At 57.6% G+C, this 14734-nt stretch overlaps 1 protein-coding gene across 1 annotated transcript in view; it reads left to right on the top strand.

The window, feature by feature from the left end:
• Window positions 1-9772: 9772 nt before the first annotated feature.
• The window catches only part of DOC2B (double C2 domain beta), a 32128-nt gene continuing 27166 nt past the window's right edge, over window positions 9773-14734 (top strand). The window contains exon 1 of the mRNA XM_009094797.4: window positions 9773-10298. Coding sequence (XP_009093045.1) covers window positions 9968-10298 — 331 coding nt within the window. The 5' untranslated portion in view covers window positions 9773-9967. The remainder of the gene's footprint in view (window positions 10299-14734) is intronic.

The following is a 14734-nucleotide window of genomic DNA, read 5'->3' as shown; positions in this document are numbered from 1 at the left end:
AGTGGGGAAGGCAAATTCACACTTTCCTTCTGTTTGGTTATGAATGGGTGCATCTGTTCCTGGAAGATAGGGAAAGGAGGGTGAAAGGGCTGGGAGGGGAGAGGAGAAATCAGATGCAGCCTGGTGCATTGCCTCTGTGGAGAGGGAAGCCTGCAGGAGTCAGATTTTTGCAGCACAGGCTCGGTCCTGATGGATTTGGGAGCTGGGTGAGACACCAGAGGCAGAAAAGGGGTTTTGCTTAATGGGGCAGCACAGCCACCCCCCAGTGGGGTGGGGATACCTGGTCTGGGTGGGGCTGAGCTCTGCTCCTGCTCCTCCCCAGGTGTAAATCACACCTGCCTGGCTCCCTGGGCTCCCTCCCCTCCTGTGCCAGGGCCTGCCCCCTGCTCCTGCACCTCCACATCCCGCAGGAGCTCCAGCCTGGGCAGAGGCAGGGCCAGAGGCTGCTGAAGAGCAGCAGAACTCATTGCCTGGCCTTCCTTTCCTCCCTCCCTCCTCTCTTTGAGGCAGCCCTGCTGGAGAGGTGAGGAGAGGGAAAAAGGGGTGGAATTTTCTGCTGTGCCCAGCTCTGAGCCACACTGGCTGCTCAAACACCCCCGTGGCCTCCAGCCAGTGTCCCATGGATATTTTCAGGGCTCAGATCCCGGCTGTGATGCTCCAGCACCCAATTCCCTCCTCCTGTTCCAGCTCCCCCCTCCTGCTGCCGTGGTTTGGGGCTCCTGTGGCACGGAGCCATTGGCAGCTGCCTTTGGCACCTGAGTCACTCTGCTTTTCCTCCAGAGCAGCAGCTTTTCAGCCAGAAATTGGGGTGATGTCCCTCCTTGGAGGTGATGAGAGTCCCCCCCGACCCCTCTGCTGGATTTGTTTCTGTTTCTCATGAAACTTCTCCAGAGGTTTCCAAATGGGGGAAGGCTTTGGGGTGAAACACAATGCACTCCACTTAAACAAGGATAAAAGTTTCCCAGAGGGTTTTGACACAGCTTTTACCAGTGAAAATGTGCCCGTTTAGCAGCCTGAGTGGCTGAGGCAGAGATGTGCTAAATGCCAGGCTTTGAAGGTGTGCAGGGAGTGGAAAAGGTGGTGGGTGGGGGCCAGGCTGCCTTCCTCACCTTCCTCACCTTCCTCAGAACAGAGCTGGGCTCTGCATTAACCCCCCGGGCTTGGATCCACCCAGGTGAGCAGTTCCTTAATGCTCCTTTTCTTTCCAGTCTCTTCGGGAGGGGAAGCAGCAACTGTGGTTTGGGTTGGATGAGCAGACCCTGAAAACTCCATCTGAGCTTTTACTGACGTGGCAGCATCGTTGTGAGCACCAGAAAAGGGGACAGAGGGCTGCTCCAGCTCACAGCAAACCGGGAAAACCTTCCCAGCAGGAATCCCTGCTGCTCTCATTGCTGCTGATGGGTTCAGGTGGGTTTAATCCCAAAGGCACTTTGGGGTTTTTAGCTCTTCACATCTTGCAGGCCAGCACTCAGAGATAAATCCCAGTGATTTGCAGATTTGTGGTTTCCCCGAGCCTGGATAGAAATGGTTTGGGCACCCCAGGGCTGGTCCTGCTGTCAGTTTTTATGGCAGCCTTTGGAAGGAGCCAGCAGCGATTTTTGGGGGGCTGGAGATGCCTGGGAGGGAGTGTGCAGCTCCTGCTCCCTCCCAGATCGTAATTCCTGGGGTTGTGAAGGGGTTTGGTGACTCCCTGAGCAGCTCTGCCCTGGGGAAGCACCCAGGGACACACGGCCAGGCAGCTGCCACCTCTCACCCTGTAATTTTGTGGACTTTGTGCTCAGCTATTCCTGCACCCCCTTCATGCTGGAGCAGGTTCTGAGGAGGAGCCCAGGAGGGGAAACTGCTGATTTCTTACAGCTCCATAAACCTGATGCTGCCACCCAATTGCTGGGATGCTGCTTTGAAGGGATTTGTGCCTTTCTGTGCTTTCCATATTTCCGTGCTAAGAAATCAAGAATCAAATAATTGAATCTCCCTCCCCCTTTCCTATAAAATCAGGTAATCGAATCAAAGAGCACATGATTTGAAGAGCCAGAGAAAGGAGTTCATTTTGGCCTCCCTTTATTGGCCTCTTAAATCCTGAGCTTTGCAGCCTGCTGGGAGTGTTTTATGGATCCCTTTTCACAGCTGTGAGTAGGATGGACTCAGCTGCCCCTTCTCCTGGGACCTGGTGGGCAGCAGGAGCTTGGGGGAGCTGGGGAAGGACAACTTCAGCCTGGGTGACCCCAGGGCTGAGGCTGGGGATGGGTAAGGGGCATAACCAGGGGGGACCTGTGTGAGGAACACCTCGAGGGGGGGAAATGTTGGTGTTTGTTGGCACCTGAGTGGTTTGGGATGGTCCCTGCCAGCAGGAAATGCCCCCTGGGTGGAGGTGCCAATGGCCCCTGACTGGTCAGCCCGGGAAGCTGCTGAGGATGCAAATGGATGTTAATTTATGTCAACAGATGTCCCCGTGCAGGAGCAGCTCGTGCCCAAATGATGCCAATGGGATCCAAATGGGATCTCTCTGGATCCAAATGGGAGCCAAAGGGAGAGGTGGCATTCCTCAAAACACAAACTTTAACATGATCCCCGTTGAGGGGGCACCTCCCAGGTCATTAGAGGAGTCTCTCTGCCCCAGGGCTGAGGCTGGGGATGGGTAAGGGGCATAACCAGGTCCAGCCTGTGTGAGGAACACCTCGAGGGGGGGAAGTGTTGCGGTTTGTTGGCACCTGAGTGGTTTGGGATGGTCCCTGCCAGCAGGAAATGCCCCCTGGGTGGAGGTGCCAATGGCCCCTGACTGGTCAGGATGCAGCTCGATCATCGGGATGCAAATGAGATGTAAATTCATGTAAACATATGTCCCCGTGCAGGTAGCAGCTCGTGCCCAAATTATGCAAATGTTCTAATCCAATAAGGTTAATGTCATGATTATCCAGCAGCACGGGGTTCATTAATATTGGTTCCCTGGCTCTCACACCCATCACTGTCACCATGGCTGTGCTGAGCTCTCAGCATCCCTGGCACGTGGAGCCACTCTCGGGGAGCCAAGAGGACATCCAGGGCATGGTGGCACCAGGAAGGGACCCTTCACCTGCCTGGGAGGTGCCACATGTCCTGGCCCAGGTGCCACCCTCTCCTTGAGGCCCATCCTCAGAGGAGGAGACCTGGAGCAGCATTCCCAGCTCCTGCAGAGCAGCCAAGGCAGCATTTCTCAAGATCCGTGCTGAGATCAGATGAACAGGGCTAGCAGGGCCATCTAGTGACTCCTCTGGCTGCTAAATGACCCGGGAGGTGCCCCCCTCAATGGTGACAACTTTAAATTTTATGTTTTGAGGAATGCCACCTCTCCCTCTGGCTCCTGTTTTTATTTCAGCTGGTGGGTTTCCTTTGCTCCAAAGTTCTGTTTTCCCTGGATCACCACAGAGCTGGAAAATGCTCGGGCTTCCCTGCTGTGGAGAGGAGCTTTGTCCTGAGTGGGGTGACATAAGGCCAGGCAGTGAATAGCCCCTGGGTCTGAGAGCATCCTGCAGGCTGGCCTGGATGGAATGCTGCTCTCCAGGCAGGAATCTGCTTGGCTGGGCTGTGGCCTCAATTCCTTCCCTGCTGTCCCGCAGGTGCTGCTGTGAGTTTGTTCTGGTGGTGCCCATGTGAGCAGCCCTGCCTGGTGCAGGGAATTTGGGGTTGTTTTCCTCTCCAGCAGCCTGAGCCCACTGTGGATCTGTGGGGTCTCTTCTCCTTCTTGCTCCTCTTCTTGCTCTTCCATTTTTGTTTTTTTGTTTTTCACGTTGGCATGATGCTGGGATTTGTGGATGGGGCCAGGAAAACGCCCTGGCACCCAGGATGGGTCATTCCCTGGTTCAGCCTCATGATCCAGGGCTGGGCAGGACATCTCCCAGCCCTGGGAGGAGCAGCAGGCAGGACAGGGATTGCACAGGGGGGTTTGGGTAGATTGCTTTTGACAGGATGTCATTAGCCTGACGTGGATGTGGGAGAGCAGCAGCCACAAAGCTCTCTTAATGCAGCCAAATTGCTCTTTAATACTGCAAACCCAAGATGTTATTTTGTGAATCCTTGGAGCTCACTCTGCTGCTGGTTATTGGTGGCATTTTTCCCTCTGCTTGCATCCAGCTCTGAATTCCTGGGGCGTGGGGTGGGAGCAGTTTCCCCCCGGAGCCTCTCTGGAGCTCTGCTGCTTCCTGCCCTCACTTGGCTCCTCCTGTGCTCACTCTGGGAGCTGCTGTGACTCCTGAAATGCCTCTTCCCACCAAAATGTGAGCAGAAAGTCTATCCATTTCCATGGCAACGGGGCCGGGCCCTAACTGCTGATGGGAACTCTGTTCCTGGACATTTGTGGAGTGGGAAGAGCTGGGGGTGCAGAGGCAGCAGTGCCCAGCCCCAGCTCAGCTCTCCAGGCCAGCATCCATGTCCCAGCCACCACAGCATCAGCTGCTGCTGCAAAATGAGCACCAGGCTTTGCTCCTGGCTGCCTGGGAAGTCTTGAGGAGGAATGGTGTCATCCTCCTGCAGCTGGGAGACAGTGGGGAAGAGGTAAGGGCAGGGTAAAACTCCGAAGACAAGTCAGCTGGATAATCTCAGAGGATGTTGGCTCCAGCTTGGGAAGGCACTGAGAGCAGATAAAATTAGTCTAATAGGAGTTGATGCTGCCCAGAAGTCTCCCCTCCCTTGGTTGCAAGGGAGTGGGTCTGCATTTATCTCACAACAACCAGAGCCAGCCGTGTGAGAGGAGGGCTCTGACCAGCCTGGTGATGGCAAAGCCCTGCCAAGGCTCTGGAGTTCAGGAGAGAAATCTGAGGGGAAAAAACTCCAAAAAGGTTCATCCCTCAGAAAATCCCCCTGAGCACTGAGCCCTTGGCAGTGCTGTGCCCCAGGTCTGGATGTCCCCCCAATCCTGGGCACGTTTTGGGTGGATTTTCCTGCAGCTCCTGCTGTGCACAGACCCACCCTGCTGGATCCCTGGGTGGATTTGAGCTCTGCTCCACAGAGCTGGGATTTACAGCAGCTGTTTGTCCCCTCTGGGGGAGTGGCAGGTGCCTGGGGGGCAGCAGGGGGTGTCAGGGTGCAGAGCAGAGCAGGTCCCTCCCCAGCAGGAGGGCAGACAGGACTCCTAAAAACCCAGGGCATGGAAATGACAAAAGAAAACACCAACTATTTTGGGATTCCCATGGAAATGGCAACATATGCTGAACGTTAAACATCAGCCCCTACCAAAAGTAGAGCTATTCTGGGCCCATCCTGAGGATGCAGGGAGAGCTGATGCCTCCCTCCCTCCCTCCTCCTTCCCAGCTCCTTTCCAGGTCCTTCTGCAGGTACCAAAATGCTGGCCAGGAGGATTCCATCCACCTTTGCCACTGGCTGGGTGTTGCATGAAGTCTCTGGGAACCTTAAGCAGTATTTTGAGGGGAGAGGGCTCTCCCCTGCTGGCTTTTGGCCCTTGCCTGGCTTAATGCAAGGGTTTGTTTGTGTCTGTGTTGTGAAAGGATGTGGGCTGTATTCCACCACAGTGATTTTGTTCACAGCTAGTAATTGCTGGTTAAATCTGGTCAAATAATGGTTGTTAGCAGGGCCTGTTGGAGCACAGATAACTTGAGATATTATCCAAGCAGAGGAGCAGTGGGGGCCAGGGTGCACTGGGATATCAGCACTGCTGGGGAGCTGTAATCAGCACAGCCTGGAATAAGCTCCTTAGGATTATTTTGGGCCAAGTTTCCCAGTTATCACCATTATTATTATTGCTTTACTCAGCAAATGCAAGGGCTGTTGGACCAGGTAAGGAGTGCAGTGCCCTGGATGGGCTGAGCCAAGCCTGCCCAGCAGTGGAGGGCAGGGATCCTTGAGGGGAGGCTGCCAGGAGCTGTGCATCAGCCAGGAGACAGAGCCCTGAGCCAGGCACATGTTGCTTTTCAATTAACCCCCTTCCCATGCACACACAGCCATGCTGCAGCTAAGCTCAGTGGGAGAAATAAAAAATATGTTTCCTACCTCCCAGGCAGGGGAGCTGAAGGCAGGGTCACTCCTGAGCCACCCAGGAGGGATTGGAGGGGTTTCTCCCAGCAGTGCTGGCAGTGTTAAACCCCCAGCTCTGCCCCTGCAGCCTGGCTGAGCTGCTGGTGGCTGCTGGCACCTTCTCCTGCCTACAGCTGTGGGGACTTTTGGCCTTAAAAATGGTTGGGAAAAGCAAAATTCCAATTCTAGGGCTGGTGCTGCCTGTGTCACCTCCCTGGGGACACTGAGCAACCTCCCTGCCCCACCTCTCCGAGGGCAAGGATGAGATCCAGAGGTGGTGGAGGCTTTAATTTGGCACCATCTCTTTGTGCTCCCTCCAGCAGAGCAGGGGGGCTCAGGGAGATGTGGAGCTGACAGAGAAACAAATAAAGAACCAGTGGGTGAATCCCTGGCAAGCAGTGGGGTGTGCCAGCCTGCTGCTGTGCTTTCCATTTGGAAATGGATGGATCAAACTGGAATCAGCCCCTGCTCCCCTGGGTTTAAACCTGGAACAGCAGAACCTGATGCTCAGCATTTGTTAGAAGATTGGTTGAAGTGTGTCCTGAGGGCAGCCAGTGGATTTGGGGTGTGTTTAATCTGTGTGCTGCAGTTTTGGGGGCTGTAGGAACATTCCTTCTCTTTGCCCATCTGCAGGGCAGCTCCAGAGGAGGAATCTGGGCTGTGGCACAGGGAGAGTGAGTGCCACAGGCTTTTTTGGGGTGTATTTAAACCTGTGTGAGTGCCACAGGCTTTTTTGGGGTGTATTTAAACCTGTGTGAGTGCCACAGGCTTTTTTGGGGTGTATTTAAACCTGTGTGAGTGCCACAGGCTTTTTTGGGGTGTATTTAAACCTGTGCTCCTGCCCCTGCTCAGGACAACATTTAAAGTAAAACCTTGGTGTTGCAGAGCCTGGGCTGCAGTTGGAGTCACAGTTCCTGCATCCCACATCCCACAGTGTCACAGGTGCTGAGCTCAGGATCTTGGCAGAAAACATGGATTTTGACAGAGGTAATTGCTCTTCCCCCTCACCCCATCCCTGCTTTGATGCTGGCTGTGTGATGGCCACCTCCCCCTGCCCTGAAGGCTGTCCCCCCCGTCCTACAGACCCTGACAGGGTGGCTTTGCTCCTGCCAGGCAGAGCTGTGGGTTCAAATTGGCATTTTAACATTTCTGCTCTCTCTTTTCCCCCTGGGGGGCTGGTGGGCAAACCAACCTCCCCCTTCCAGGGCAGCAGAGGCCACGAGCGTGGGCAGAGCAGAGCCAGGGATCAAACCAAGTCACATTCCAGGGCATTAGACAGACGGTGGGAATTAAGAGCTTTACCTGGAAACTGGCTTTGTGTCTGCCAGCCCTGCTTCTGTCTTCCAGCCCAACTTTTTATTTTTGTCCCTTTCACCTTCAGGGTTGTGGTGTGTGACATACCTGGGGAGCCCTGGGCTGTGTGGGGCTGTGCAGCCCAGGAGGGAGCACTCAGGCAGGGTGGGAAGGGAGGAGAAGTGTGGTTTATCAAGACCAAGCTGCTTTGGGACTCCTTAAAGGCTAAGAAAAGGCTCCAGCTGCTTTCTGTAGGCTTGGGATCAGGCAGGGACTGCAAAGCCCCACCTGGGCTGTGAGCAGTGGGTCTTGGATTTGGTTTCTCTCAGTCTGTAGGGCTGGGGATGGATCTCCCTCAGGGGACACACCTCCCCTGCTTCAGTTCTGCCTTTTTTGTCCCCCTGTTGCTCTTCTGAATCCCCGGGTGAGCTGAGCACCTCCCAGTTGGTGCTGCTGGGCCCTGATCCCAGCTGTGGGCTGTGCATGCAGGAGGAGGAAGAGCTCAGAGGTTCAGCTTAATTCCCAGAGCCTTGATTTTTCTGTCCTACAAAACAATCTTTGCCTATTTGGGTCTTTGAGGGAGCATTTGGAACGATGATGCTTTTTGTAATGGCAGTAACGGCATTAGGCTCTCACATGTAACTTGATTTTATTTATTTATTTATTTGCCCTTTCTTAGAGGAAATTGCTGCTATTTTCTGGGCATCAGGCCCAATTTCTGCTTCGTTCTGACTGAGTCCACACCACATCCTGCATGCTGCACCCAAAGATGGAGCCTGTGTGGATGAACACACCCAGATCCAGAGGGACCTCCTTGTGCTCACCCTGGTGTTTCCACCCAGCATCAGCCCACCCGTGAGGTTTTCATCCATTTCCCTCTGAATTTATTCCTTGGCTGTGGGAAGGGGGTTAAAGTGTCTGAGGCTGGATCTGCTGTCAGACCTGCAACAGGCAGGAGCCACCTCGGAGTGACAGGGACACAGAGGAGCAGTGAGCTGCCTCCTGCTCTCCCAGGTCATTGGATCATCCTCAGGTGTGCCTCGTGTCTGGGAACAGAGCAGTGACAAGTTTGGATGCTTCAGGAGAGAAACATTCACTTGCCTGTGAGGAGTAAATGAGGTTGGTTTTGCCTGGTGTCAGAGTGTTATGACTCAAAGACTTGCATTAACATTTACCAAAATCTGAATGAAAGCTGAACTCTGCTGCAGACAGAAAGGCTGGGTGTCATTTTGTTGGGATTTGGGGGAAATCCTCTGAAGAACAGAGCTTTGTTTTTAATAATCACCTGCCTGCCAGGCTGCAGGAGGCTGCAGCTCTGTGTGCATGGCTAAGGGATGTGTCAGGTTACCTGGTGGGCCTGCCTGGACATGGAGAGGGTGACCAGAGCTTTCCAAGTGTCCCAGGCTCACTCCAGACCCCCCAGAGCTGAGCCAGCAGAGAGGCTGCTCCTCTGAAATATTTCAGACACATTTTCCTGGGCAGGGTGAGTTGCTTGGGCAGGATTTTGCATCATTTTCTTGCAGCGTTTCTCTTCTGGCACTCCTTGCTGAAAAGTCCACTTCCAGCAGCTTGTGAGGCCACAGATTTATTGATTTGAACACAGGGGGAAATGAGTAAAAACAGCACTTTGAGACCAACTCCCCGAGGAAAGCACAGCTCAGCATTTCCAGGGAGCCTGTGGCAGGAGCCTGTCCCTGTCCTGGCTGGTGCTGGGGCCCTGGCCATGCCCAGGGAGGGGCAGGAGGGGGGCTGAGCATGGCCATGGTGTCACTGAGCCCTGTCCCAGCCCGTCCCTGCCCCCTCTGGGGTGCTGTACCAGCTCCATGGCACAGCCACACACCGGCTGGCAGGGGCTGTGCCACCCAGGCCACGAGCAGGGCACAGGTGTTGCTTCAACCCCCGGTGTGTTCCCAGCTCCAGAAGCTCATCCAGCTGGTGCTGGGCTCTGGAAGGGACATTGCTGTGGGCTGGGCCAGCAGGGATCTGTGTAGGGGCTGTGGGGGGAGTGGGCAGCGGTGCCATCCATGCCCCTGGCTCGGGATGTGGCACAGCATCTCCCTGGCACAGCATCTCCCTGGCACTGCCTGCGGGGCTGTCCCTGTCCCTGGGGGCTGTCCCTGTCCCTCTCCCCATCACGCCGGGATGTGACACAGCAGGACGCTGGCTCCTGACCCTGCCCGGTGACCTCAGCCCGGCGGAGGGGTCTGGCAGGGACCAGCCCTGCTTTGCCAGGGAGACGAACCAGAGCCCACCTCCTGTCACCCCATCAGCCCAGCTCCTGCCGGCCGGGGCTGGGCAGGGGCAGAGGGGGCTGGTGGCCGTGTGTCCGGGGCGGCAGGCCGGCCACAGCCCTCATTCCTCCGCTGCTGGGCACCGCTTTGTTGCTAGCTGGTGACATCACCCGAGAGCCCACCCCCTGCCTCTTATCCGTCTCTCTGTCTCGCTCATTTATTCCCAGGCAGCGCTGGCAGGATCAGGGGCCGTGCGAGCTGGCAGCAGCAGCAGCATGCGTGCGGCCACCGAGGCTCAGGGCGCGACAACCACCTAAGGGACCCCGCCGGAGCCTCCTCCTCCTCCTCAGCTGCCCCCGCAGCCCCCGGCTGAAACTTCCCTCTCCCGCACGGTCCGGGCTTCTCCGGGGGGGGGCTCGGCAGCGACAGCCGCATGCATGACACTCCGCAAAGGAGAGAAAATGACCATAAGTATCCAGGAGCACATGGCCATTGACGTCTGCCCCGGCCCCATCAAACCCATCAAGCAGATCTCCGACTACTTCCCCCGCTTCCCCCGCGGGCTCCCCGCCGCCGTCGGCCGCAGCAGCAGCAGCGCCCTGCGCCCCGCGCTCAGCCAGCCCTCGGTCAGCCCCGCCGAGCCTCCCCGAGACGATGAGGAGGATGTGGACCAGCTCTTCGGAGCCCACGGAACGACCGAGCAGCCGGCCAAGAGCCAAGCGCCCGAGGAGCTGGTGGACCCCGAGGGCTACGAGTCCGACGATTGCAGTGAGTTCCTAAGTTTCCGTGGGAGTTTGCCCCGGTGCTGAGGGCACGGGTGGGTGTTAGGGCTGGTGGTCCATCCTAGGGAGCCCTTCCAGCCGTGCTGGCGGTCCCTGGATCACAGTGAGGAGCTCCCAGGTGTGGCCGGGGAGGCTCTCGGGGTGGAGGGGGCTCTGGGAGTGTCCGTGCCGCAGCCAGGCTGGCTGCTGAACCCAAAGTAGGGAAGTCTCCCAAGAGCCACCAGTTGCTGTCGTGGCTGGTGCACTTCTCTGCCTCGTCCCTGCTCGGCTCCGTGCCTCCAGCCCTCCGGCTGGGCTCAGACCCTTTTAATCCGGCTCGGTGGTGCAGGCTGCTCCAGCCACCCTGCTGATGAGCTGGCGAGAGGCTCCAGCATCGCCCGGCTCCACGGCGGGGAGATTTGTCGGGAATGACATCGCCCGGGAGAGCTCTGCCCTCTCCCTCGGCAAACTCTGGCGTGTCATCCCTCCATTCCTCGCAGAACCCTGCGGGAGACCGGGGGGGCCTTCGGAGCAGAAGGCTTTGGCCGTGGTGGATGCAGGTGTTTGCAGCAAGGGTTAACCCCTCCCCACCCAAAACGTCCTTCCCAGCCGGTGCCGTGGAGCTGCAAGGCAGCCGCTGCCTGGCTCTGGGCCCCCGGGATCACCCGATTTCCCTGGGAAGTAGAGAAACGCCAAGGGCTTGGTTCAGCCCAGCCTTCCTTCGGGGACAGATCCACCGAGAGGATCCAAAGTTTGGAGCCGGGAGATGCCGGGGAGAAGGGAGCGGGTGCTGCTGCGTGCTCGTCCTGGGGGAAGGGGAGGCTGAGCCTGTCAGGGCCCAGCGCCGGGCAGGCAGTGGCTTTCCCTTGGCACAATGTCACAGCCGGTGGCTTTCCCTTGGCACAATGTCACAGCCCTGCCTCGGCATCGCTGCCGGCCGCTGGGCTGCTGCCATTTATGCCATTTATACCCCGGAGTGTCACCCCAGGGAGGGCTCCCCGAAGGGCTGCGCTGCTGCAGGGTGGCACGGCTGTTCCCCGTGTCTCCCTCCGGGCACAGCCCTGCCAGAGGCCGGTGCTGGGTGCCAGCCCCAAGCTGGCACACTCTCTGTCCCCATGCTGGTGTCGGGGTCACGGCTCCGTGGAGAGGCGACAGCTCTGGCACTGCCAGGGAGAACATCTCCTCTAAGCCGCGTTTGTCCCAGCCGGGCAGTTAACGGGGACTTTAGCCGGCTTTGGGTCATTAGCTGCTCTAATTATCCCATCGTCTTTGCTCAGCCAGGCAGGAGAAACGGGAGAAAGCGGAGTGCAGGGCCAGGGGGGAGTGTGGCCCAAAGCCCTGGGGCTCTGGGTGACTCGCAGGGAAATTGCCCAGGACTCTGCATTCTGCATTTATCCCTGGGCGGTGCTGGATGCTGGATCCTGAGTGCTGGGTGCTGTATCTTGAGTGCTGGGTGCTGATGCTGGATCCTGAGTCCTGGGTGCTGGGTGTTGGATCCTGGGTGCTGGAAGCAGCTTGGCTCCGTGCCGGGGCCGGCGGGTGTTTCTCTCACCCAGGCTGGTGTTAGGAAGTGTTTCCTGCAGCGTAACAGGTGTCAGGCAAAACTGCCGAGGCTGTTTCGCCAGGGGTGCGGTGGGGTTTTGGCTGGCAAAGGCACAGCGGTGCCAGGAGCAGAGCAGGGAGGTGGCAGTGCTGGTGGCACATCTCTGGGGACAGCACGGGGTGGCCCAGACACCCTGAGGACACTGGCTGGCATGAATGTGCAGGATGGGACTGTCACTCCCCCGTGTTTAGCAGCCAAGTTGTAAATCCAGGCAAGAGCTGCCTGTAGCCATTCCCCAGGCTGGGAGCAGGGAGGGGATCCTGCAGCCTGACTGGAGCCATCAGCCAGGCTGGGGAGTGTGTGGAGCTCCCCCACATCTCTGGAGGGTGATTCAGGGCTGCTGCATTAGTCACCTGCACTAAATTTCCCCTGGAGAACCTGTCTGTGCCTGCACTGGGGCGTCGGGGGTGTCAGTCCCCTTGGGGGGCACACGGGGTGCAGGGGGGCTCTGGGGATGGTGCTGTCAGAGCTGGGTGCAGCACACACAAATCAAGGTTTTGCCATCTTGCCTCACTCCTCAGAGATGCTCCCAGCCCCGGAGAGGTGCAGGGGGAAGGATTTTGCAAAGGAGGAGGAGGAGGAGGATTGAACGGCTCCCTCCTGTTTGTCCCACCTGCCTGTGGGTTTCCCTCCTCCGGTGCCAGGGCAATGCTGCTGGGTGGGAGGAGGAGAGCTGCCCCTGCCTGGAGAAATGCAGCAACTGTCTAGGTTTCCCCAAGCTCCCTCCTGCCTGGAGTTCCTGCTCCAGCCTGGGTGTTGTGGGGTTTTTCCAGCAGGACCTGAGCTGCCATCCCAACCCGAATTCCAGGAGCCCAGCAGGGCTGTGGGGAGAGGGCAGGGTAGGTGCTGCTGCAGCTCACCTGGGCTGGCTGGCTGCACCCTGCTCTTTAATCCTTTGCTGAGTTGTGCTCCAGACCCCACCAGCAAACCCTGCAGTGTCTGTGGGAGCTGCAGTGCCTGCTGCCATCCAGGCAGGGTGGCCTGACCCAGGTGTGGCACCTGCAGGGAGCAGGGATGGGAGTGCGTGCATGGAATTGGTGCTTTGGAAAACTGAGAACCCCCAGGCTGAGGGAAGCAGGTGGAATCCTCCCAGGGGTGGGCAGGGACCTGGCTGAGGTGGGAGGACAGCTGGGGACAGCCATGGGAGGCTCAGGTCTGTGGTTCTGTTCACCTCCCCAGCAGCCTGTTGAATGCAGGGAACAGGCAGGGAACCAGCACAGCAGAAAATGAGTGGAGACATCAGGGCTGGCTCTGGGATCACCGGGAATTTCATGGAGCCAGGTCTTCCCTCCCAGCAGTGCTGCTGTGAGGGTTTGCAGGGCTGTGGTGGGCACCCACTGCCACCCCAGGGGGACCCTGGCAGAGGGACTCACCACTGCCCTGGCAAAGCAGGACTCTTCCTGCAGTGGGTTTGTCCCCAGCAGAGCTGCTGAGGAGGTGGAAGGAATGAGGCAGGAGAAGAGGGAAATGTGTATTTGCTGCAGAAGGATGGTTTGGTGCTGTTGGACCAGCCTCTGCTGTGAGCTGAGAGGACCAGGCAGGAGGCTGGGGGGGGGAATTGGCTCCTGCTGCCTGGAGACACCTGGCTGTCACCTCCTTTTTGGCTCCCCTGGCTGGTACCCTGTGACAGCAGCAGCTCCCTGGGGTCCCCAGCCACGGGGGATGCTTCCCACCCAGCTGGGCAGCACAGTGCCAGGGAAACTTGGCTTGCAGGGAAAATAAGCAAATGCCAGCTAGATGGCAATGTGCCACCTGTGAGGAGCTGCCTCTCGCCTCCCATCTCCACCGATTTCACCCAAACCCCCTCCACTGCCTGCACCTTCTCCTCCACAGCACCGGCAGGAATTTGCACCTGAGGGATTTTAAGGAATCCCCTGAATGAGCAGTGGGAGGGGGCACTGCCAGGGCTTCTCACAGGGCACAGCCCTGCAGGGAGCAGCCAGCCTCCTTTAACAGGCAATCAAGTTTCCAGCCTTTGGAGAAATGCCTCAGTTCCCTGAGCTGCTGTTTGGCTTTGGAAGGAGGCTCTGGTCCCACTGGAATTCCTTCCCTCCTCCAAATGTGTTTGGCTCTGGGTTTCCAGGTGAGGAGAGAGCCTGGGAGCCGCGGGCTGCAGCGGGAGCCGCCATCCCTGGAAGTGCTGCCCCATCCTGCTCCCTGGGACTGCACAAACCCATCCAGTTCCACCTCTTGCCCTGTTTTATTGGTGGAAGAGCAGCCTCCCGAGCTCTGGAGCTGCAGCAGCAGCATGGAAAGCACTTCTCCCAAGTGCAGCTGAGAGGCCGGTCCTGGCGCGCGGCGGCTCGTGACGCCTGCAGCGCCACGCAAGTTATTTAGGAAGACTCTTATTTTGAGCAAAGAAGATAATTAGGCAGGCAAAGCCATCATGGAGATATTAATTACTGGCTGCTTGAAGATGTAAAGAAGGAGGAAGGTCTGAAGGGGTGCAGGGTTTGCAAGTCACCTGGCAGTGCTTTTGGCCAGACAGGGGGAGGCAGAGGAGACGGCGAGGAACGAGCAGGGTATTTACTTCTGCAGCACAGCTCCTTAGCATATGCTGCCACTGCTATTTATAAGCTTTGAATCGTCTTTTCAATCCAGATAAGGCCCAAAGAAGTATTTTTCTCGCTCAGGAAACCAAACAAACCACCAGAGATTTCAGCAGAGCACGGCTTTGCCAAGCAGAGCACAGCCCCAGCTGCCTGTGCTGGAGCAGGTACTGGGCAGTGTCACTGAGGTGTCTCAGGGGTGACTCTGGATTAGCTCCTCTCTGCTTTCCTGTGGGATAGATGGGCATTTGGGATGTGCTGTCACACCTTCCTGCTGACCATCCCAGCAGG

Source organism: Serinus canaria, chromosome 19 (genome assembly GCF_022539315.1).
Source record: "Serinus canaria isolate serCan28SL12 chromosome 19, serCan2020, whole genome shotgun sequence".
Lineage (NCBI taxonomy): Eukaryota > Metazoa > Chordata > Aves > Passeriformes > Fringillidae > Serinus > Serinus canaria.
The sequence above is the reverse complement of the archived record's forward strand: the minus strand, read 5'-3'. Positions and strand labels throughout refer to the sequence as shown.